Source organism: Cydia strobilella, chromosome Z (assembly GCF_947568885.1).
Source record: "Cydia strobilella chromosome Z, ilCydStro3.1, whole genome shotgun sequence".
Classification (NCBI taxonomy): Eukaryota; Metazoa; Arthropoda; class Insecta; order Lepidoptera; family Tortricidae; genus Cydia; species Cydia strobilella.
This window is the reverse complement of record NC_086068.1, coordinates 16,110,868-16,135,185: the sequence shown is the minus strand read 5'-3', so window position 1 is coordinate 16,135,185 and position 24,318 is coordinate 16,110,868. Positions and strand designations below refer to the sequence as shown.

The 24,318-nt window shown below is 38.6% G+C and overlaps 1 protein-coding gene across 1 annotated transcript; it reads left to right on the top strand.

Moving 5' to 3' along the window:
* The first annotated feature begins 1,692 nt into the window (after window positions 1-1,692).
* LOC134754712 (uncharacterized) lies at window positions 1,693-24,294 on the top strand. The gene is made up of 7 exons (XM_063691046.1): window positions 1,693-1,852; window positions 9,581-9,736; window positions 10,301-10,431; window positions 10,775-11,030; window positions 20,503-20,687; window positions 23,315-23,513; window positions 24,102-24,294. The coding sequence occupies exons 1-7, from the start codon at window positions 1,693-1,695 to the stop codon at window positions 24,221-24,223; spliced, it is 1,209 nt and encodes a 402-aa protein (XP_063547116.1). The 3' UTR covers window positions 24,224-24,294.
* Window positions 24,295-24,318: the final 24 nt, after the last annotated feature.

The following is a 24,318-nucleotide window of genomic DNA, read 5'->3' as shown; positions in this document are numbered from 1 at the left end:
GCCATAAATAGCATAGGCTATATAATAAGGCCATTTGGAAAATACTCATTATAAACACAATAGCTTTTTAAATTGTATTTTACAAGCGAAAGTTAAGATAGTTAAATAGCTACCAACCGAGAAATAGGTACTGGATTCTAATAATATATAAATTATTATTAATTAGGATGAAAAAAAAATGAAAAAAAAATAATTCAGCTGTTTAGCCTGTTCTTGAACACAGACGCCAGACGCCATGTTTACATTAAAATAAAATAAAAATACTTCCCTGCCTTTAACTTTGTATGAAATTCCTTTACAGTTCTCTCGAGTTGCTCCGCCCGAAACGTGATACTTTGATACTCTGTCGGACTTGTAAATTCGTAGTTAAGTGTGACAGGGAGGCAACACGTTGAACGTGGTTCGCGGTAGGCCCTCTGTTATAACGCACGTAATGACATTTCATTGCATGCTTGAGAATACACGATACATTTACGATACAAGTGCGGAAAAGAGGAAATTCGAAACGAGTGGCGATAAATTAAAACACGACCGCAGGGAGTGTTTTAAATCGACACGAGTTGCGAATTACCTATTCGCACGTGTATCGTACAACGTTTTACAGTTCATATGGCCCTTTAAACTTTCGACATATGCACGAAAAGTGCTCTTTTACGCACTAGTGCGAGAAAGTAGCACCAAATGTACTGTAAAATTTATTTCGCCGTATTTACGCGAATACGGCTCTGCATCACTTATTTTTCTATGTAATCAATCAATCAATATTTGTATTTCGAATAAAAATCCATATTATTGTTAGTACATGGCACAGTAAAACTTATAAATCTTATAAATCTACATATGTATCTATACTATGGAATAGTTATTTGTTTTTCAGGGGGGCAAAGTTGTTGTTTAATCCCTCGTGGCAATATTGATACCCGAGCAAACGAAAGATTATAAATATGTTTCGAAATGTGGAATCTTGAGCATTACGAGGGATTCAAGGCACGTGGGTTAAACAAACTTTGCTACTGAGTCAATTAGTTTAATTACAAATCGAATCCAAATGAATAAAATATTTATCATTCAAAATCATTATTTCAAAGTCAATTCTAACAGCCAACATGAGAAAACAACTCAAAAATACTATGAAAAAACTTTGCCGCTCTTGTGGATAAAATGCAACTGTTAGATATCAGATTTTGAGCATAAAGAAAGCATTTACGAGCTGGTGTGGTAAAATAACAAATGTATCTACCATGATTATTTTGGAAAATACGGAAAAGGACTCACACCCTTAAATACGCCCTTGGCATTGGCAATGAAATCTGTGGCACATAAGGTTCACATGATTTAACAATTACCTGCCTAGTTAGTGATGTGTGACATACCTTTCCTAGCAGCTTGTAGAGACGTAAGTAGTTCTCCAGGTCGGCGGGTGCTAACTAAAGAACGGTATCAACCCTAACACCTTGCACAAACACGGCAACCGTTACCTCCTACATTATATATACATGATTGTCAACTCCTTTACCATTTTGGCGACGGTTGCACGGCTTTACACTCCTCAAATTGAAATTCAGTATAGTGGGACCGTGCCTTGGTTAACAAAGAACTTCGCTAATATTTAATATATTATATTCTGGTTATTTTGCTGAGTGTTGTGTACAGTGGTGGTAGCAGTTAAAAATGAGTTGCAAAGTTTTCTTAATGATACTGGGGTCTTCCTTAATCGCCGCTTTGGCTATTTCCGTTAACTACGATGGCTCAGATGGGATACACGGCGCCAGCAACAGGGAGTGGAATTTTGATAAAGAGGAACTGGATTCCGAAGAAGCGGACGACGAGAGGCACAGAAGAGGAAAGATTTGTAAGTAGACACTTTATTTTACGGCCCTGCGAGATGTGTGTGATACAAGCGACATCTGTTTTAGTAGCACAATCGGATTAGGACTAACCTCGAAATCTCTTAGATGGTTATGAAATTTAGTACATATGTTAATTATAGGTCTCTTTTTCATGTCCACACTATTTGACATTTGGGGTCCTCGAGGAATCACAGCCACCTTGGAAAATGTGTAACATCCTGGAGAAATTTGCGTAATACGTTAAAAATAAGTTCTCTATGAAAATATGGTGTAAGGCAACATTATAGGACGACTCACGTTAGACCGGCCCGTGTCCGGGCCGGAGCTTCCGGCGCTTCGTTTTCTATGGAAAGCATCACGTGATCACCTGTCATGTCATAGAAAAGTAAGCGCCGGAAGCTCCGGCCCGGACACCGCCCGGTTTAACGCGAGTCATCCTTAAAGCTTATTAAATTCTACACAAAAAAGTCCTAGATCTTTGCAGAAAAAATTCATCTTGTTATAGACAATAATTGCTGAATCCAGATTTAGCGCTTATACCCATTCAGGGGATATTCTCTTAATAGGAAACTTGGAGGAATATGAATTTCACTTTTTTCTATACATTTGTACACGTTCTACCCCAATATCAACATTTTACTCGACTGCGACTTAAACAGAAAGTAGGGTTATGGGTTTAAATACTGATAATCAGTACACCCTTTAGCTGCACGGGACGCTTTTTTAGGGTTCCGTAGCCAAATAGCAAAAAATTTTAAAAAATCGTACTTTGAACGTAAAATGCTCTAGTGCAGACACGTATCATTTTCTGCGCACCTTTTAGAACAACAATCAGATCTTTCAGAGCATGAGAAATGAAAAATATCTTAAATTCCTTAACTATATTATATCGTAATGCAACATAATAATATGTAATACATACGATGTGGCTGTACTTAATAAATAAAATAAAAAATAAAACTATACATATGTATAAATTAGGATGTCTTTAATAGCTTTGGTTGACTAAAGCTCACAGACTCCGTTGGTTGGTCCATCTTGAGGGAATGGATGAGGATCGGAACGTGAAAAGAGGATACCTGGGCTGGCCAGCAGGAAGACGTTGTTTACCATGATTAATCAAAGATGGACAAAGATTTACCACAATTATCAATAAGGAGTGAAAATTCCCGATAAAAAAGCTTGAAACCCCCAAAACTTCTATGCATTTGACATTTTGAAAGACCTCCATCTACACTAGCGCCCCTAGCGGCGAAATTAAACGCGGTAGCCCTCATTAGTAGCATTTAAATGCCTAGTAGTGGAGATATTATTTAATGAAATAAATCTAAATCGAGCGGTCGAAATTCAATAATCGGCCCTCAGTTCGTTAGTGAAGTGTATCTAGGCATTTAACTGAAGCAAAGATAGAGTTTAACTATGTGTCATTGAAGAGTCACTTTTTTAATTGTAAATGCTGGATTTGTTGATAAAAATACAAAAATCACAATATGTATGGCTTTCACATTTGAGGAGTTCCCTCGGTTCCTTATGGGTCTCATCATCAGAACTCGAGCTTGACAAAAATGTTTCTTGAAAACCTAACTTGCTTAACAAACATAACGAAGAGGACAAATCGCCAAACGTGAACTATGCGTCATTGAAGAGTTCCGTTCTGATCATCATCAGCAGTTCCACTTCATCAAATGTCACTTTTTTAAATGTAAGTGCTTGATTTATTGATGAAAATACTAAAATCACTATATGTATGCCTTTAACATTTGAGGAGTTCCCTCGATTCCTCATGGATCCCATCATCAGAACTGCATTTTGGCAGAAACAGGACCAATCTATATACTTACAATCAAAAAAAGAATTTTTAAAATCGGTCCAGAAATGACGGAGTTATGGAGTAACAAACATAAAAAATAAATAAAAAAAACAACCGAATTGATAACCTCCTCCTTTTGAAATCTTTTTTTTTATAAGCCATACATCTCCTTTTGAAATCTTGAAGTCGGTTAAAAAACGGTAGCCCTCATTGAAAATGAGTGTGAATACCACTAGATTCCCAATTCCTATCGGTCGTATTTCAATAAGTTTTTTTTACAAGCTAAATTAAATTTTAGGTACAAGGTACAAGCTTTTATTGCTGACTGTACTTTTTTTCCACAGGCAACTAATACTCATCGAGACATTTTCTTTTATTTTCTTTTTCTCTTTATTTAAGAGCTTGTCACCGAGCCGAGGTGAACATGTCGCTCCATAGAAAACAACAATACAATGTTCTTAAAAACCCCAAACACAATTAGGTTGCGTTGTTTTATCACAGAGTTCCTATGACCACCTCCTGTCTTCATCATCAGATCAGCTCGATGGTACCATAATATTGCATTGTCACCCGACTTACATGCGTATGCAAATTTTCAGCTTCATCGGAAACCGGGAAGATGGTTTAATTAGTTACCTTAGATTAGTTAGTTACATACAGGTCGACCTAATAAAAGCGTGTTAAAAATTAGCATTGGGCCGTTTTCCACCGATTTTCGAGTGATGAAATCGAGCGATCGAAATTCAAAAATCGGTTCCCAGAGCCAGTGTTATATAGTCTCCATGGTTATGCCTACAGATCGAGTTAAAATAATGTGAAATAGGCTTTTGACAAAAAGTCTCAATATCATACTGCAATGGAATAATATTACAATTATCATCAATTCATCACATTTATTTTATACATGCATGAAATATTGCATGACAGGGAACGGAAATAAAACCTTGTATAGATGTGCTTGAATATCACGTAACGAACTACCGCTAAATAGGCGGGGGTCGAAATGTTTTTCCTTGCATTAATTCCTACAGTTGCGAAAGCTTTTTCTAATCAATATTTAGGGTTTACAGATGCCCACGATACTATAATCCCCGGTGCAGTTATTGAGCTCTTCAGGAAATTAATGACCCTAGGGTCAATTTCTAGAACACTATACTGACCAAGTCCTACCGTCGAGATAATATAACAATTATATTTCTTATGATTATAAACAAAAAAAATCCCCAGTATTTCCTGTGAGCTGTGAAAAATAAGCTCAGTTTTTTTTAAATATTCGATATAAATGTAACTTAGTAATTCGTACACAATTCAAAAATTTGATAATTAAGTCAAAATATATAAATCTTAGTTTATATGGAAACTGTCACCAATGAGATTCAGTGAGGTCTATATTGTTTTTTTTTTTTTTTCATTTTTATTTTGCTTAAAAAATATGTTTATTTAAACCACTCAAAATTTAAATATTTTTACAATTATCTGTTTATTTAACACCTGTTATCAATAAAATATCGGAATCATAACAAGTGTTTTGCGAGAAATCAAAATAAATAGCAAATAATTTCAGGCCAATATTTTAAAAAGATAAGAGAGCGTAACGAGGCTTATTCAGCATACAAGGCGAGCTTTGGTGTCGGCGAACGTCCCATGCATCATGGAGCCCCAGGGTCTAAGTCGTTTGGACGGTAAGAGACCGGACGGCCTTACGCTTGTTCCTTGGGCGAAGGGCCGCAGCTTACTTTGGGATGCCACGTGTGTGAGTACTTTTGCTCCCACTCATCTCGCGCGCACGGTGAACAAGGCAGGTGCAGCGGCGGAAAGTGCTGCTAGGTTCAAGCATAGCAAGTACGCGAACCTTGAACAGGTGTATGATTTTGTCCCGGTTGCCGTCGAGACGGCTGGACCTTGGTGTGCCGAGGCCAAAGCCTTTATTAAGGATATAGGGCGACGCTTAAGAGAAAGGGGCGGCGACCCTCGCTCTGGTTCTTTCCTCGTCCAAAAGATATCCCTGGCCATTCAGCGAGGTAATGCCGCCAGTATTTTTGGCACATTTGGTCCGGGGGATAATCAGAGTGGGGGGTAATATTGTATTTGTTATAATTTAGTTTTACTTTTTTGCATTAATTACCTTTAGCTTTAAGTTTATTTGTTTTGTTTTAATTTGTTACTAACAACTATGAAGTCTGTTCTTCGAAATAAAGATGTTTTTTAATATTAAAGTTACTCTATGATAAATGAATTAAAGAAACTAGTAAAACAAAGTATATTTAATGAAAAGAAAAGTTACTACAATCACCATATCAATGCAAAATACAAAGACTCAAAATCACTGGAAAAATATTAAAAATAATGTGTTAACAGATAACACTCGTGACAGACTTCCCGATCATTTCAATAATCCAAATATAATTAATGATAGTTTTTTGAATGTGCCTGGTAGTGATAGGGTTTCTTTGTCCACCATGTTGGAATTTGAACAAAACCGCTTCAGTAACTCTGTTTTTAGCTTAAAACCTGTCGAAGAGGGTCAAGTGGGAAAATATATATTGTATGTTACCACCAATGCAGTTGGCGTGGATGGAATCAGTAGAGATATGGTGCTTCTTACTCTTCCTCGTACTTTGTCAGTATTAACAGCCATAATTAATAGCTCTATTTTGACCGGTGAGGTGCCATCATTGTGGAAGTTTGCCATAGTTACGCCTCTGCCATAGGTGGATAACCCTACTGAGCTCAAAGAACTTTGGCCTATAAGTATTTTACCTTTTCTTTCGAAAATATTAGAGGAAGCTGTTTATGAGCAGTTATATAAGTATGTAGAAAAAAACAATATCCTACCTCAATTACAGTCAGGATTTCGTGGGGTATGGGGACTGTAACTGCCCTTATTGTCTATCTGGACAATATTTTTTATGGCCAAGACTCAGGCAAGGGTACTTGCTTAGTATTGTTGGATTTTTCTCGTGCGTTTGACTGCATCAATATTGACTTGCTTCTATCTAAGTTAATTTATTACGGTGTAAACTTAGGGTTACTCTCGTGGTTTAACTAAGTTACCTTGCTGGGCGTATGCAGTCAGTTAAAATTGCTAAAAACGATGGCACTTTGTTGGTGTCTGACTCTAGACCCCTAAATCGCGGAGTCCCACAAGGCTCCATTCTAGGTCCCTTACTTTTTATTATATAATATATAGCGCTGACATTGTTAAAGTTATTGAGCATTGTCAATATCACTTGTATGCGGATGATGTTCAGATGTACTACTCAGCCCGTCCTTGTGACTTTGCTGACTCAATTAATAAAATAAATGAGGACCTCGAAAGTATCTCCGCTTGGGCTGAACAAAACAATCTGTTGCTAAACTCTGAAAAAAAAATCACAACAACTACAATCACAATAACTTTGACTTAATAGTCAAAGTTTATGATTTTGGGCAGTAAAACTCAGATTTCTCGAATCTTAAATGGTAGCCCTCAACTAAATATTAGAGGATCATTTATTGAGCGAGTAGAGGAGGCCAGAAACCTGGGTATAATAATAGACGACCAGTTAAGGTTTGAAAAACACACAGCAGAGTTAGCCAAATCATGTTTCTTTAGATTGAAAGTATTGTATGAAGTAAGAAACCTTCTAAATGGAAAAGTCCGCTTGACATTATGCGAATCGCTCATATTGTCAAAGTTGAACTACGGCGATGTGATATACGGGCCTCGTTTGCAACAAAAAACTCGTCGATTAATACAAAGTTCCTCCAAGGAGCCATATCACACCGTTCTTGAACAAATCTTCGACTCTGAATACGGCATCACGTAGACATTTACACCTTGCTTGTCTTCTCTTTGGCGTTATAAATTGCAAGTCACCCGAGTATCTTTATTCTAAAATAAATATTTCTTCTTTTCATAATCGACATGCCACAAGATCTACTCGACGTTGCATTTTAGAAGTACATCCTCATAGGACGATTGCCTTTACCGGTTGTTTCCGTTTTCTTGCGACCAAATGCTGGAATGATATCCCCCCGCCTTTAAGACAGCTTAAATCTAAAAAGACATTTAAAAGTCACTTTAAAAAAATACTTCTTGAAAAACAAACCGCTGGGATTCCATTCGGCTATTTGGTTGCAGATTTCAGGATATAACATGGTGGGGCTGATGTCACACAACTAGAATGTCACACAACTTGGAGACTTACACACAGTATACACTACACACGGGTCATTTACCTACTGTCTTAATATTTAATCAAGTAATTATCACACGACATGCACATATAATCACACTTTACACAGTACATTTCATTCCGCTTACGTAAGCACATCGTATATATATTATCTGTTGTGACCTGGGTTCCGGCAGAAAATCAGTGCTTTGCTCCAAAGAACGAAGCGTATGACTGAGCCGTAACCCTTTTGTCCTGCTGCAACGCACACAGTTTGCGCATAATTTTACACCATTTCTGTTTCATTTTTATTAGGGTGTTTTCGTTATAATTTTATTTCTTTGTTAGTGTAAGTAGTAATTAGTATTTTTTTTTCCGATGTGTTTGTAAATTAATATTGTGTGTAATTGCAGCTGCACAAATAAAACATTCATCTATCTATCTATATAAAATGGCCGCTGTTGCGCGAACATGCTTGCGCAGCACAGATAACTAACTGTTAGATAGAGTATATGCGCAGTAGGTACATGAAGTAGAGGGTTACACCCGACACCCGACTGCTGAGTAGTAGTACTATTTGAAGGGTACACGGAAAGAACATGACGTCGCTTTAGTAACATTTTGAGTAATCGCGATTTTTAAATTTGGATCCATGTCAAAATGTATGGTGATTCCGTGACCAGGCTCTTTTAACAAAAAAAAAGTTGTTACATATATTATACAGTGGTAGCAAAATATATAACTAATAGTTCATTAACAGCTCTACATTTTGAAATGAAAATCTTATTTTCCGAAAAAAGTGACGACATGTTCTTTCCGTGTACCCTTCATTTATAGTAGGTATAATGTATCTAGTGTATGAGTGGGGTACATTATTATTTTTCTCTTCATTTATTTATTTTACCTACCTACCGACGGACAAACAAGGGATGATGGACTGTCTTTTGAGTAGGTACGTTTGTGTTTTGTTTTAGACTTTAGTCCCTCAGGTTGGTATGCCACCTGGCCAATGTCTTGGCCCAATGTGCATTGCGTCTCACTCTCTCACTAAGCAAAATGTGAGACGCAAATACACATTGGACAAAGAAATTGGACAGATGTAATATCACCCTAACCCTAGAGTCCGCGGAGACCGCGCGGCGCGTAGCCAACGTGCCAATCGTTACCTAATGCTTCGTAGCGTATCGTAGTCATCTCTCTCAATCACTCTTCCCCACTAGTGCGACAATGACAGTTGAGTTTCGTTCGCTACCGAGCGTTAACGATTGCAAGTTGGCTACGCACCCAGCACCTGCGAATAAAGTGTAGGCATACATAAGAGCGTTTTCATATTGTCCGATCCGATATCAGATGTCGGATACGACTACAGAGAATAAGAAAGTAGCCTTTTTGTATTATTTGTGTTCAATAGAAATCGTTAATACAAAAATAAAAGGACTTGATACCATAGGGCAGCCATTCTCAAAGTGTACTCCGCTGAGCCCTAGGGCTCTGCGAAGCCTCTGTTGGGGCTCCGCGAGAATGCTTGTAATAACGCAGCTCTTTTATAGGTAAGTCTGGTCTACAGTGACGAACGTTTTTTTTTTTGGGGCTTAGTCAAATATTTCGCTTTCCAAAAGGGTTCCGCCACCAAAAAGTTTGAGCACCGCTGCCATAGGGCATTTTCTAGCAGCTGTTTTTCTATATAGGTCATCCGACACCGATATCGGATCGGTCACTGTGAAAACGCTCTAAGTGTAACCCATAATCCATCCTATTTCCAGTGTTTCCATTCGGAGGGAGCATCGTACGCTTTGCGAATACGGAGTGCTCGACTACCAACACCATGAATGGCACGTGTTTGGCGCGCCGGGAGTGTAACGACCTCAATGGGACCATCACTGGAACATGCGCTTCGAGAAGAGGCCGATGCTGCGTAGGTAAGGACCAGGCATTTATGCAAAGCACCTATAAAATTATTGGATACCAACTTCCTTTTAAGTAATTCCTCTTTTTATCAGTTCTACATATAAGTCGAGTACCAATGTCGAACGACAAACTATACAAAAAACGCGTTTAAGCTTTGATTTGACCAAAAAGCTAATTTTAAAAAGACTACCAAACCTGAGCCAGGGGTGCGAAACTCCTCGCTTCGGGCAAACTTGGCTCCGTTCGGCTCAGCATTGCTCCGAGCAATTATTAGGGTTGGCACAGCTTGACGTCCCTTTGCGTGCACGACCACAGATAAGATAATGACTTGAATTTTGACAACCCTAAATAGCCGAAAGGGATAGTGTCATATATTAGAAAGGAACAACATGATTCGACCCTGAACCGCTGTCAAAGATCGGTTTTGTAGGAAGTTTCCTTTCTGTACGGTAGTACCATTATTTATTCTGTGCTTTCATAGAAGTTTGACTTTAAAAATGCACAGTCTGTGCTATCAAAATCGGTGCCGAGTTAGCTTGGTCTAACTCCACACATTTTTGTATAATTGTTACCAGTGGCCCGCGGGTGTGGCAGCACCACCAACGTTAACAACACGTACTTCACGAGCCCGGGGTACCCGGCCGCGTACGCCGGCGGCGCCGCCTGTAGCATCATCGTCAACCGATGCAACAGTAACATCTGTCAGGTAAAGGTTATTGTTACCGTCCCAGCGGCCCGTGAGTCCGGCAGCACCACCAACGTGAACAACACGTACTTCACGAGCCCGGGGTACCCGGCCGCGTATGCCGGCGACGCCGCCTGCAGCATCATCGTCAACCGATGCAGCATTAACATCTGTCAGGTAATCGTTATTCTTACTGTCCCAGCTGCCCGTGTTTCCGGCAGCACCACCAACGTGAACAACACGTCCTTACCCGGCCGCCATAGTTGGGCGTAATCACTTGTTTCATATTCTTTGGCCGTTCGAAAGATCAAAGACGACCATCAAATGCTATAGCGAAAAGCGATTAAAAGTGACATTATTCCAGCTACGTATCGACTTCCTGGACATGGTGCTCGCTCAACCGGACGGTGACGGCGTCTGCACGACGGACTCCATCACTGTGACGGGCGGGAACACTATCGTGCCAACACTCTGCGGCGACAACACCGGCCAGACCATCTTCGTCGACTTCAACGGCGACACGGCAATCACAGTCACAATCACTGCTACCTCAAGTACCACATTCAGCAGACGGTGGAACGTAAAGCTTACACAAATTGCCTGTGATTGCCCTGGATTAGGTCAGTCCCTTAAAACAGGTGTTGTACATACATTCGTGCGGATTTTTTAGTTCACACATTTGAGCTCGTCAATCCTGTATAGGTACTTCGTCATTCGCCTCGCCATTGGTACAAATGTTGTCTATTGGTTGGACCACCGAAGAAGGACTAAAGCATGGAAACCGGGCAAAAATGCTTCGCAAACATGTATACCCGTCCCTAACTAAGTTAGTTAGGAACTTAGGCTAACTTCCTTACGAATGGGGTTGGCAACTGTCAAAGGTTTGCAGAGATGGCGCCATCATAGCTTGCCCCTTTTTCTATGAGATTTGGCTTAAAGGGCTGGCATCCAGGGCATTAAAAAAACAAAAATTTGACACAATTCTAGGGATTGACAGGGCAAGCTATGCTGGCGCCATCTGCTAAACACTTCGACCGGCCAAACCCATTAGATAATGTGTCAAAAAGAGATGTATATCTATCATTTATTTGTTATTCCTCATAGCACAATCGGATTAAGACTAACCTGGAAATCTCTTCCAAAATTATGAAATTTGGTATGTATGTTAATTAAAGGTCTCTTTTTCATGTCCACACTATTTGACCTCGAGGAATCGCAGCCATCTTGGAAAATGTGTGCCATCCTGGAAAAATTTACGTTTTACTCTAAATCTACGTTCTCCGTGAAAATATTATTCAGGTCATATTTTTGACAAAATCGATTTCGACTGGCAAATCATGTTACTTTTTGGCAACCGGGTTATGTAACTTAATTTGACCCTGCTGAATCCGAATTTGCCGGTTGCTCGATCGAAATCTTTACCGGAAGTCAGATATTCAAAATGGCGGCCATTATTACCGACCCTAATGAGTTCCTTGTATGGAGAGGAGACCCATATTTTTTTAATAAATTTTTATATAATAATTATTACAGAAAATAGCAGTAATAGTAACACGTATTTTCTGAAAGTTTGGAGTACCCATCTGCTATGGTTTCAAATATACAGCACTAAAGATTAAACAAAAGCTTTTTTTTAGGTTTTCGTAAATAACTCGTAAACGGTGGCGCATAGCAAAAAATGTTCTTCTACACGAGTAATCTGTATAAAATTGCCTACAAGAAAGATTCTGTACAATTTTTCGATAGGATCAATATTCAGAGAGATATTAACGCGGGAAAGTAAATTATAATCAATTCTAAGGTCCCTTTTTTAGGTTTTCGTAAATAACTCTTAAACGGTGGCGCATAGCAAAAAATATTCTTCTACACAAGTAATCTGCATAAAATTGCCTACAAGAAAGATTACGTACAATTTTTCGCTAGGATCAATGTTCAGAGAAATATTAACGCGGGAAAGTTAATTATAATCAATTCTAAGGTCTCTTTTTTAGGTTTTCGTAAATAACTCGTAAACTGTGGCGCATAGCAAAAAATATTCTACACATAAGTAATCTGCATAAAATTGCCTACAAAAAAGATTCCATATAATTTTTCGATAGGATCAATATTCAGAGAGATATTAACGCGGGAAAGTAAATTATAATCAATTCTAAGGTTCCTCTTTTAGGTTGTCGTAAATAACTCTTAAACGGCGGCCAATAGCAAATAATGTTGTGTAACTTAAATAATCTACACAAAATTTTCTACAAAAAAGATTTATTATACTTTTCCCTTGGATCAATATTTAAATAGATATTAAAGAGAGAAAGTTAATTATAATCAATTCTAAGGTTCCTTTTTCTAGTTTTTCGTAAATAATTTGTAAAGTATGACGGATAGCAAAAAAAATATGTTACGTAAATAATTAACATAGAATTTCCTACAAGAAACATGTGGAACACTTTTCGCTAGGATCAATATTTAAAAATGATATTAAAGCGGAAAAATTAATTATAATCAATTTTAAAGTTCCTTTGTAGTTTTTCGTAACAAACTCGTAAACGGTGGCCAAAAGCTAAATAAGTTCTTTTAAATAAATAATCTATACATACAATTTTCTACAAAAAACATTCGAAACACTTTTTTCTAGGGTATTTAAAACGATATTAAAGGAAGAAAGTTAATGACATAATTAATGTCATTAATGGGTCTAACGCGATTAAATTTCATTATTTTACCTTTTTTTTGACTTTTTAATATATATATATAGCATTTACCTATATAAACTAATGTCGGGTAGTTTAGTGTTGTTTACCAATATTTCAATTGACATTTGGCTGGAACGTCAGTCTTCCGTGAGCACAGCTAGTGCAACCTAACCGAAACGTCGGAAAAAAGTAAAATAATGAAATTTAATCGCGTTAGACCCGTTAATGACATTAATTATGTGTTCAAAACGCGAAAGTTTAAAGTGTTAAGTTAATGAGGGCTATCGTTTTTTTGATCACCAGTTGGCGCCTCTGTTGATGGTGGTCCAATAGACTAAAGAACAGCTGTCAGTCATTGAAGTGACAAATGACATTTGACATTTCGAACTATGGAAAAGACCACCATCTACACTAGCGCCCCTATCGGCGAATTCATACGCGCTAGCCCTCATTACAATCAAATTTTTTTTAGATACTTTAAAATACACATTTGATTCGCGTAGGTAAAAGTAATGACTTTGTTAAAAATAGGTAAAATAAAATCATACTCACTTACAAGTCCTTAACATTTGTATTTATAACAATTTTTGGTTTAGGGGGCTAAATCGTGCGTGAAACATAAAAATTTGACTTTTTTATACAATATGTAAGGTTTTAGGTTTTGAAGTGTCAGTTTACACATCACAATCCCGATTAATTGCTTAATAAAACGAAAAATTCATTTAATATTCGTACCTTTTCTCATACTAGACGCTTTTTTTTCACCAAAAGAGTTTTACTTCGCGTACATAGATTAAAGGTTTCAAATGCGTGCTAAAAGATTCAACCATTGAATAAATATTTAAATGAATAATTATATTAAAAAATTAAAAGATAATTAAAGCCCTTCGAGTGAGTTTTGTAACATAACGATGCCTTAGAACTGGGAATTCGTATTGCGGTGCGACGCTAACGCTAAAAATTTCAGAATACACGTGTTATATCAACTGTTATTCCTTGCAATAAAAATTAAAAAAAAAATATATATATATATATATATATATAGGTCTCCATACGAGGAACTCATTAGGGTCGCTATGTAGGGCAATAATGGCCGCCATCTTGAATATCTCACTTCCGGTCAAGATTTCGATCGGGCAACCGGCAAATTCGGATTCAGCGGGGTCAAATTAAGTTAAAAAATCCGGTTGCCAAAATGTAACATGATTTGCCAGTCGAATCAAGAAGGAGAGCGATTTTGAATTTTTTTGTCTAGACTATATGGTGTAAGGCAACATTAAAGCTTATTAAATTCTACACAAAAAAGTCCTAGATTACTTTGCGGAAGAAATACATCTTGTTATAGAGAATAATTGCTGAATCCATATTTAGCGGTTATACCCATTCAGGGGATATTCTCTTAATAGGAAACTTTGAGGAATATGTATTCCAGTTTTTTTCTATACATTTGTACACTAATATCAACATTTTATTCGACTGTGATTTAAACAGAAAGTATGGTTATGGGTTAAATACTGATAATCAGTACACCCTGTTCCTGTAGCTTAGGATACTGGACGTATTTTTTTAAATTACGTATCGGTAGATTCCTCTTGCCCTTCACAACCTGTATACACTTGTTTTATTAAAGAAAAATCAACACAGCCGCCTTGAGAGGACGCCGAATATTAAATCATATTTTTACTTCTAGCGCCTAAACTTTTGAGTGGATTGCAATAAAATAGACATCAGTGGATCCATAATTGGTACACGAGTACTATGCAATACAAATTTACTAAAATAAACGGAGGAAAAATGTTTGCGTAGAATTTAATAAGCTTTAATGTTGCCTCACACCATATTTTCACAGAGAACGTAGATTTAGAGTAAAACGCTAATTTCTCCAGGATGGTACACATTTTCCAAGATGGCTGCGATTCCTCGAGGTCCCTAAATGTCAAATAGTGTGGACATGAAAAAGAGACCTTTAAGTAACATACATACCAAATTTCGTAACTTTGGAAGAGATTTCGAGGTTAGTCCTAATCCGATTGTGCTATCATTTGTGTAGAGTGTCACAAGTTTGATAATTTGCTTGTGGTTGGAGAGCCGGCAGTAAAGTTTCGAACCAACGTGATACCGCGATGAGATGCACAATGGTTTCCCATAAAACTGATGCTAAGTCCGAATTTGATAGTCTGCCACGGCGGAACTAGCCGAAAGTACAAAAAAATAGCCACTTCCGGTGCGAAAAAGGGGGGGTCATTTAACCCATCTGATACTGCAATAAAAGCTATGGCATCAGTTAGAAATTTACTGGTAGATACAGAAAAGCGAAATCTGCCAGTATGATTCCTGCCGGAAGTGCTTGGCATACGCTCTCAAAGGTGACCATCGGGACCCCTAAATTAACCCATCTGATACCAGCATGAAACCAATTCCAGTCGGTAGATATGAACCTTCTCTTCAGGAATATATAAGTCTGCCAGGGCGCTTTCAGCCGAAACACCTTGACATACGAGATTATGTGGCGCAACATCCGTGGTACCCGTATAACCCGTATTTTGGAATTGTACATATTACGGACATTTCAAATACTGCAGGGTTATTAATTTATTACTCTATGCTTATATTTGTATATTATTACGTTATTAATAACATATATTTATAATAAATTAAGTTAAAATAAATTAAATAATGTGATTAATATGATTAATAGTCATTGAATTAGCTATATGAATCGTTTGTCTTTGTCTGTCATTTTGACTTATGTATTTGTAAGAAAAGGATAAAACATAATTTAACTAATTCAGGCTCGTAAAGTTTTACGAATAAGGGGGTATTAGTATTCATAGCTAAATCAGGCTTGTAATGCGACATAAAATGATTTTTGGTGGTTTCTTTTACGCTTGAGGCGTTTTTTCACCTATTTGGTGTATCTAATCACTATCTTGTGTAGGGGAGAGAGGGGCAAGACGAGACGGGGTAGCGGCTTTATATGGCGACACGACTGACTAACCATCAGAATCCCGTTAACGCATGACGATGCGTCGCCATCATAGCAATCAGTTCGCACAGTGACCGGCTAAACAAATGGTGTCGTTAATTATTTATTTGCAAAAAAACTGTTTTTGCCATATTCCTTGTTATTTTTAGGGTTCCGTACCCAAAGGGTAAAAACGGGACTCTATAACTAAGACTCCGCTTTCTGTCTGTCTGTCTGTCCGTCTGTCACCAGGCTGTATCTCATCAACCGTGATAGCTAGACAGATGAAATTTTCACAGATGATGTATTTCTGTTGCCGTTATAACAAACTATAACTAATTGTTTATAACACCTGTATTCATTTCCCGTAATGCACAATTGATGAATAAATGATTCTAAATAATTCTAAAAACATAATAAAATAAATATTTAAGTGGGGTTCCCATACAACAAACGTGACTTTTTTGCCGTTTTTTGCGTAATGGTATTATGGTATGGAACCTTACGTGCGCGAGTCCGACTGGCACTTGGCCGGTTTTTGTGTTTATTTGGTTTGCGTTTGTTTCCTTATTATCATCAGCACATATATACTATTAATTTATTCCCGTGGCCCAGCAATCACGCCAACAGCTAAGGACTTGTTTGGTTTCAAGTACGGTTTTTTTTTTAACAAAAAACTTTCGCATTTCATTAGGCACATGGGGCAAGATGGGGTACATCTTGACGGTCGTAGTTTTAAAGTGATAAACTGATGAAGAATTGCGGATTTTAATTTATTTATTCTTCTCTTGTAGAACGGTGAAAAAGTATAAAAGAAAGTCAAATAGAGGAGAGTGGTTAGAGGCCAAGAAAAAAGCGGTGGATGCTGTTATAAAGGGAAGATGGGGTACATGTTAGCTGTAAATACATTATCTGTCCTTCAGACGACTTAAGAAATAAAAGTAAAACAGTTCGTGAGAAGTTATCAGACGATGGACCCAATAGCCAAAAATTGAAGTTTTGTTTAGGCCCTAAATATAATATTTCTATGAATTATTCTTATCTTGTCCCGTAGGGGTTCCCCATCTTACCATACCTAGGGGCAAGATGGAGAGAAGGCACTTTCGGCCATTTTAATTTATTTTTAATTTAATTATCTAACAAGAGAGTTCCTAGTAAGTGTTGATTATGAAAGACTGATTACCAAAGATAAAATTAAAAATAACATAAACTTAAAAAGAATAGCATTTTCAGTTTTATTGGACTTGAAACATTAAGTATCCCGTCATGCCCACCTCTCCCGTACATTTCTTGACGTTGACGCAAAAATGACGTAGTTTAACATTCAGGCTGTTGTTTTATAATACTACAAATTGAGATAACTAATTTATTGACGACCGGTCTGGCCTACTTACTGCCTGCAAAGTCGACTGTCTTGGGTTCGAATTCCGATAAGGGCATATATTTGTGTGATGAACTTTTCACTTCCATAAAGGGCTATACTCCAGATGTACACCTTAATCAGTAGCTTCTTGCTTTTACATGATAAACGGGATTTCAATCATTTTTTCTTGTGGTTGAAAGCTTTTTTTGCCATATATCAATCCTTGCAACGATGTCTGGTGTGCACCTGGAGTCCCTGGTAATTAAGCTACCTAAATATTTAAAATTTTCAACCTGCTGAATTGGGATGTTGTTGAGAACTATTGGAGGATGATTAGTTTTGCATTTTGAAGTTGTAAGGGTCTTAGTTTTCTTTATGTTTATCTTTAAGCCTAATTAGTTAAATACTGTGTCCATTGTTAACATTAGTAGTAGTAGTAGTAGTAAAACTCTTTATTGTACAAAAACAAACATATAAAACAAGAGAAAAACGCATCATTTGTACAAAGGCGAACTTATCCCTTTCAGGGATCTCTTCCAGTTAACCTATGAGCAATTGAGGGAGAATTGGAGAACGGTAGACATCAAAGCTGTACTAAACGGCATAAAAGAAAATATTTAGTTTTCTAAAAGACAGGTAAATCTATAACCTACAGTAGACATTAGATGTTCTAGTTGAGCTGAAGTTTCTGCAAACGCCGCGATGTCGTCTGCAAATCGTATAAAATGTATTTTCTCCCCATTTAATTTTACCCCTCCCTTGTCTATTTCAAATGTAAATTGGAAACGGGACTTAATCGCGTATTTAAGTTAAGATTTACCTCCGACGTATCGAGTACGGCGTTGTCCCCGTGGTCTCGAAGAATAATGTGTAAAAATCGTGAAAGTGAGATATATACATATATGTATATGTTTTCTTCAATTGCATTTATGGTTTGTTGTTGGCAAATACTAGTTAATAAATTCGATGTCTAACTAAAACTAAATAATTCTATTCACCCCTTTCTTTCTTTTCTTATGTATATCGATCGACCCCGTTTTAAGGATGGTTATCGAGAAAATTGCTGGTTTTCTTTGATTTTCTCTGAATTAGGCGGGTAAAAATTGATTTCACAAGTGCACAATTGAAAAACTAACAAGGGACTCAAATAAAAAACCGGCCAAGTGCGAGTCGGACTCGCGCACGAAGGGTTCCGTACCATTACGGAAAAAAAACAGCAACAAATCACTTTTGTTGTATGGGAGCCCCATTTAAATATTTATATAATATACAACAGGCATCAGAAATACATCATCTGTGAAAATTTCAACTGTCTAGCTATCACGGTTCATGAGAGATACAGCCTGGTGACAGACGGACAAACGAACAGACGGACGGACAGACGGACAAACGGACAAACGGACAGACGGACAGCGGAGTCTTAGTAATAGGGTCCCGTTTTTACCCTTTGGGTACGGAACTCTAAAAATGATGTAAAATGTTCATATTTGGATTATTGGTAAAAAACGTCCTTGACGTTGAAAATCCTGTCTTTTCACACCCGTTTACAATAAGTATGTAATAATAATAATTTTGTTCATTTTGGTAAATAAAGAATATTGTAATTTGAAATTATTTTATTATTTATATATAAGGTGCTAACAAATTAGCTACAGAAATTTTACGAGATAGTACTTTACGCTAGAACAATTAACTTTTAATAGAAATTAAGAAAATTTCACATAATTTTTATTTTATTTACCGAACAAAATAAATATACTATAATTCTATCTAAAAAAGAATCATCATGTATTTAACTGCTTGTGTGTCTTAAATGTCATTGTCAACGTGTCATTTGATTTATCAACGTGAAGTGGCCAGTTAAGTTTTATATTTAAAAGAGGTTTTAGAATCTGTTCAATGAGGTATCATTTAATTATCTCATTAACAGAGTTTTTTGTACAAAGCAAATTTGTTTTCCAATTTTCTCAAAATAACATCATAAAACCTATAATGTTTCATACTTACATATACTTCAGGAGCCGAGTACTATCAACTGTAAAGATATCGGTAGCTAATTTGTTAGCACCTTTATAAGGCAAACAAAGAAGTACAAAGCCGTAAGCAGGTATTAAATTAATGCCCAAATTATATTGTGTATATTAATAAATTTGAAATATATGTTATTAATGGCATAAAAATATACAAATATAAGCATTAGGTAATAAATCATAAGCCTGCAATAATTAAAATGTCTGTAATCTGTACAATTCCAAAATACGGGTTCCACGGATGTTGCTCACATAATCTCGTATGTCAAGGTGTTTCGGCTGAAAGCGCCCTGGCAGACTTATATATTCCTGAAGAGAAGGTTCATATCTACCGACTGGAATTGGTTTCATGCTGGTATCAGATGGGTTAATTTTGGGGTCCCGATGGTCACCTTTGAGAGCGTATGCCAAGCACTTCCGGCAGGAATCATACTGGCAGATTTCGCTTTTCTGTATATACCAGTAAATTTCTAACTGATGCCATAGCTTTTATTGCAGTATCAGATGGGTTAAATGACCCCCCCTTTTTCGCACCGGAAGTGGCTATTTTTTTTGTACTTTCGGCTAGTTCCGCCGTGGCAGACTATCAAATTCGGACTTAGCATCAGTTTTATGGGAAACCATTGTGCATCTCATCGCGGTATCACGTTGGTTCGAAACTTTACTGCCGGCTCTTCTACCATTGGGATGTACTGTGTCGACTTTTTATATCGATGAATTATGCATAAGTTTATGTGCCGTGTAAAAAAATAATCACGAAATTGGCAAATTGAAGTGTGGAAAAATTTTATGGGACATGGCTATTTTGACGTTACGCATACTACATTTGACGTTCCCCTCCCCGGCAAATTGTACAGCAAATTACAGACAAGGCTTCTCCGTTTGATTATATCCTCCAAGATAAAAAGAAACAAAACTGCATTCAAAGACGCAGCAGTTACGTACCAACTTAGGTATTTTTAAAGCGTTTGCCGACGTAACGGTTAATAGCAGGTTTCTATCTACTTGCCTTGCAATTCCGTCATCAACTGCTGCATTCCGTTTCAGCGCCCAACGGCTGCCTGCAGTACTACACCGGCACCACAGGAACCATCTCCGGCTTTAACTACGGCACGGCCGCCAACACGGCGCTCAGCGCTTCGCTCGTCACCGGCACTCGCCAGATCGCCAACTTGAACTACGGGATATGCATCAGGATGGAGGCCGGCTACTGCGCCATACAATATTCTCAGGTTCATTATAATTGACTAAACAGTTCCATTATTTGCATTGCATGCCTTTCGAATTCGGTACTTTCTGACAGTCAGCAATCAAAATACACGGTCACCTACCGCTTAAGCTTTTGCCCGCGACTTCGTCTGTGTGGAGTTAGTAATTTGGGGTAGCTTATTTTTTATCCAATCTGTTTTTATCGATTCCCCATACAAACTTCCACCCCCCTTTTCACCCCCTTAAAGGATGACTTCTGGAATAAAAACTGCCCTATGTCCTTCCCCGGGACTCAAACTAGCTCTATACCAAATTTCAACTAAATCGGTTCAGCGGTTTAAGCGTGAAGAGGTAACAGACAGACAGACAGACTTTCGCATTTATAATAATAATAATAATAATGGACTCAGACCGAGCTGGACGCCCTGGATCGGAGGGTCCGTCTAATGCTCACCACACACCGTATGCTACACCCACGCTCGTCAGTTATGAGATTGTACATCTCACGGAAGTGTGGAGGTCGAGGCTTCCTTAACGCCAAAGATCTCCACAACCGCGAGGTGTGCAATCTCAGGAATTATTTCCTTAACAACGAGTGTGGTGGACAGGAACTTCACGCCGCTCTCCTTGGCAAACGAGAACTGGCACAAACCTGTGGTACAAAGTGCTGCGGGCCGCAGGGCGGTATGGGAGAGTAAGGTGCTACACGGGCGGTTCTACAAGGCCCTCATGGGACCTGATGTAGACCTGCTCGCGTCGGTGAACTGGTTACGATTCGGGGACCTCTTCGGAGAAACCGAGGGTTTTGCCTGTGCAATTGCGGACGAAGTTATGATGACGAACAACTATCGGAAATATATCCTGAAGGACGGTACGGTCGACATTTGTCGGGCATGCCGCCGTCCCGGAGAGTCACTCAGGCATATCATTTCCGGTTGTTCTCATCTTGCTAACGGCGACTACTTGCACAGACATAATCTCGTAGCCAGGATTATTCACCAGCAGCTTGCTCTTCTATACGGCCTTGTGGACCGCGAAGTACCGTACTACAAGTATTTACCTGTGCCAGTTCTCGAGAATGGTCGTGCCACGCTCTATTGGGATCGATCTATCATCACTGACAGGACTATTGTAGCCAATAAGCCTGACATTGTGATAATAGATCGATCGCAGCGCCGGGCCGTGCTCGTCGACATCACCATCCCCCATGATGAGAATCTCGTGAAAGCCGAGAAGGACAAGTCCAGTAAGTACCTAGACTTGGCTCACGAGATAACCGCCATGTGGGATGTTGATTCGACGATCATTGTCCCGATAGTCGTTTCAGCGAACGGTCTCATAGCGAAGAGTCTCGACCAACACCTTGAGAGACTCTCGCTAGGTGGTTGGATCAAGGGTCAGATGCAGAAGGCGGTGATCTTGGACACGGCGCGGATAGTCCGCCGGTTCCTCTCTCTGCGGCCCTGACCACCGGCAGCTTGGGCCCTGCCCCGCTGCTGGCGGCACCCTAGGTTAGGTTTTTTATAATTTGTTTATATGTATTTTGTATTGTTTTGTAAGTGTTTTTATATTTTACTTTTATATGCATATTATAAAAAACCTAACATGAGAAAAATAATAAATAAAGAGAATAATAATAAAATAATACATATATTTATATTTATAATAATAATAATATTAGTATGGAAGTATGGATTTGCTCGCAATACCAATTAACATTAACATATGCCTACTTACTTAAACTAATATAGTCTGTATCACGTGAGTTTGTCACAAGATTTTGGTGCTCCGTGGTCCGTACGCATTCAGTACTTGGCGGACTTTCTCGCATTCGTTTCCCGATAGTAGGTAATTAAGAGGAAATATTAGTTGAGCCCCTTTTCAGAATTAAGAAAAATCAAAGTTGCAGTCTCGCAAGCGCGGGCGGAGCCTCAAAAATGTGCGATACAGAACTGCAGCTCGGTCCAAAAATTGTTCTCTACATTTTCCTCCTTCAAAACTTTACCAATTGTAACGAAATTTTGGGAATGGAATGAGGAAGAAATTATCTGTGTCCATTTTGATTTTTTGTGTTTTTTGTTGCCGATTGTGTATGGTGTCTATTTACGGCGCATTTATTTGGCCGTTTTTAGTAACCTGAATAACCTAAATATATATTATAAAAACAAAATTATCAAAAAAAGCAAAACGTACCGACACAGGTAAGTACTAATCTCGAGAACGTTTGTATGGAAAAATTATCACTAATATATATATATACACGGTGTTTCATGACCCACTGAAAACCTAAAAACAGTTTGTTCAGAATCGACAGGAGAATCGATTGCGCTATATTTTAATGGGATGTTATTCTACGTATCGTCGTCTATATATATATATAGTACTCACAACACAAACCGAGCAACGGTTGTGCGATGTTACTTAAAATTGAGTCGCTGAACTTCAAACTCGGGTAAATCCATCTGTCAGATTATCCGATTTTGGTACCTCCTAATAAGAAAAGGTAACAGGGTAGATATTTGCTGAGAGGGTCGAATGGATTTACCCGAGTTTGAAGTTAAGCGTCACAATTGAACCGGCGAATGTTTCATATGTACCTATACATACCTATGTACTCATATGTACCTATAATCTTAATTTTTTCTTTAAGACTTCTGACATCTACTCGTTCACGGTGACCGGGGACGTGGAGGGAGCGGACAACACCGTGCTGGGCACTACGGTAGGCGCGGTGAACGACGGCGGCTGCACCACGGACTTCGTGGTCATACCCAACCCTACAGTTATCTCCACCGGCCTCGCGGTCGGCACTGACCGTTTCTGCGGGCTGGGCTTCGTTCCCGTTCAAAGTAAGTGTCTGTGTGCCACATTTTCAAGAGCGAGTATAATATTGAAATATCACGGACGATTTTTTGTTTTAAGATGAAATGAGAGATGAAAAACATGGAAAAACCCAGAACTTGATGATTTTTAGTATGTGATTTTGAGCATATTTTTTTTGGGCTTTGTAATTGTTTATATTTAAAAACTTTATCACAGCCATCATAGGTATAGCACAAATAGTGTAATCGTGCAATCGTGCATGTGCTATCAAAATCGTTGCTGTCTTATCTTGGTCTAACTATACCAGGGGTTCCCAAGCTGTGGGCCGCGGCGCCTTGGGGCGCCGACCGCCGTGGACAGTGAAGAGGGCCGGGCGCCGTAAGGCGGTCCTCCTCACCATGTTGCCTATCAATTTCGAATGACCTAGCTAGGTTAGGGCGCCGCCGCCGAAATTTTGAACTTGCAAGTGCGCCGCGGACTGAAAAAGATTGGGAGGCCCTAAACTGAAACAGTTGCCGCCTGCTGTGTGATTTCGCCGCTAGGGGCGCCACTGTACAATATTTTTGCAAAACATTCACCCATGAGCCCTCCTAATAAATGATAATTGTGTCCAGCGGGAGCCAAACCGTTCGTGCTGTACGTGGTGACGGACGGCAACGAGGGCGCCACGGCCACCACCCCGCCCGACGTCGCCAACCGCGGCTTCAGCCTGGCCTACACGCAGGTGGCCTGCTGAGGACTGAGCCCTACTACCCTACATCTATCTCCACCACCAGTACAACGCGTCACTAAACAAATCTATCTCTAACAATTAATTGATTTTATTTACAC

Excerpts from the sequence above, each read along its gene's own strand:
- LOC134754712 (XM_063691046.1), top strand. The coding sequence starts at position 1,693 with ATGATACTGGGGTCTTCCTTAATCGCCGCTTTGGCTATTTCCGTTAAC. Across the intron at positions 1,853-9,580 it reads GCACAGAAGAGGAAAGATTT|TGTTTCCATTCGGAGGGAGC; the intron begins GTAAGTAGACAC and ends TCCTATTTCCAG. Across the intron at positions 20,688-23,314 it reads GCGCCATACAATATTCTCAG|ACTTCTGACATCTACTCGTT; the intron begins GTTCATTATAAT and ends TTTTTCTTTAAG.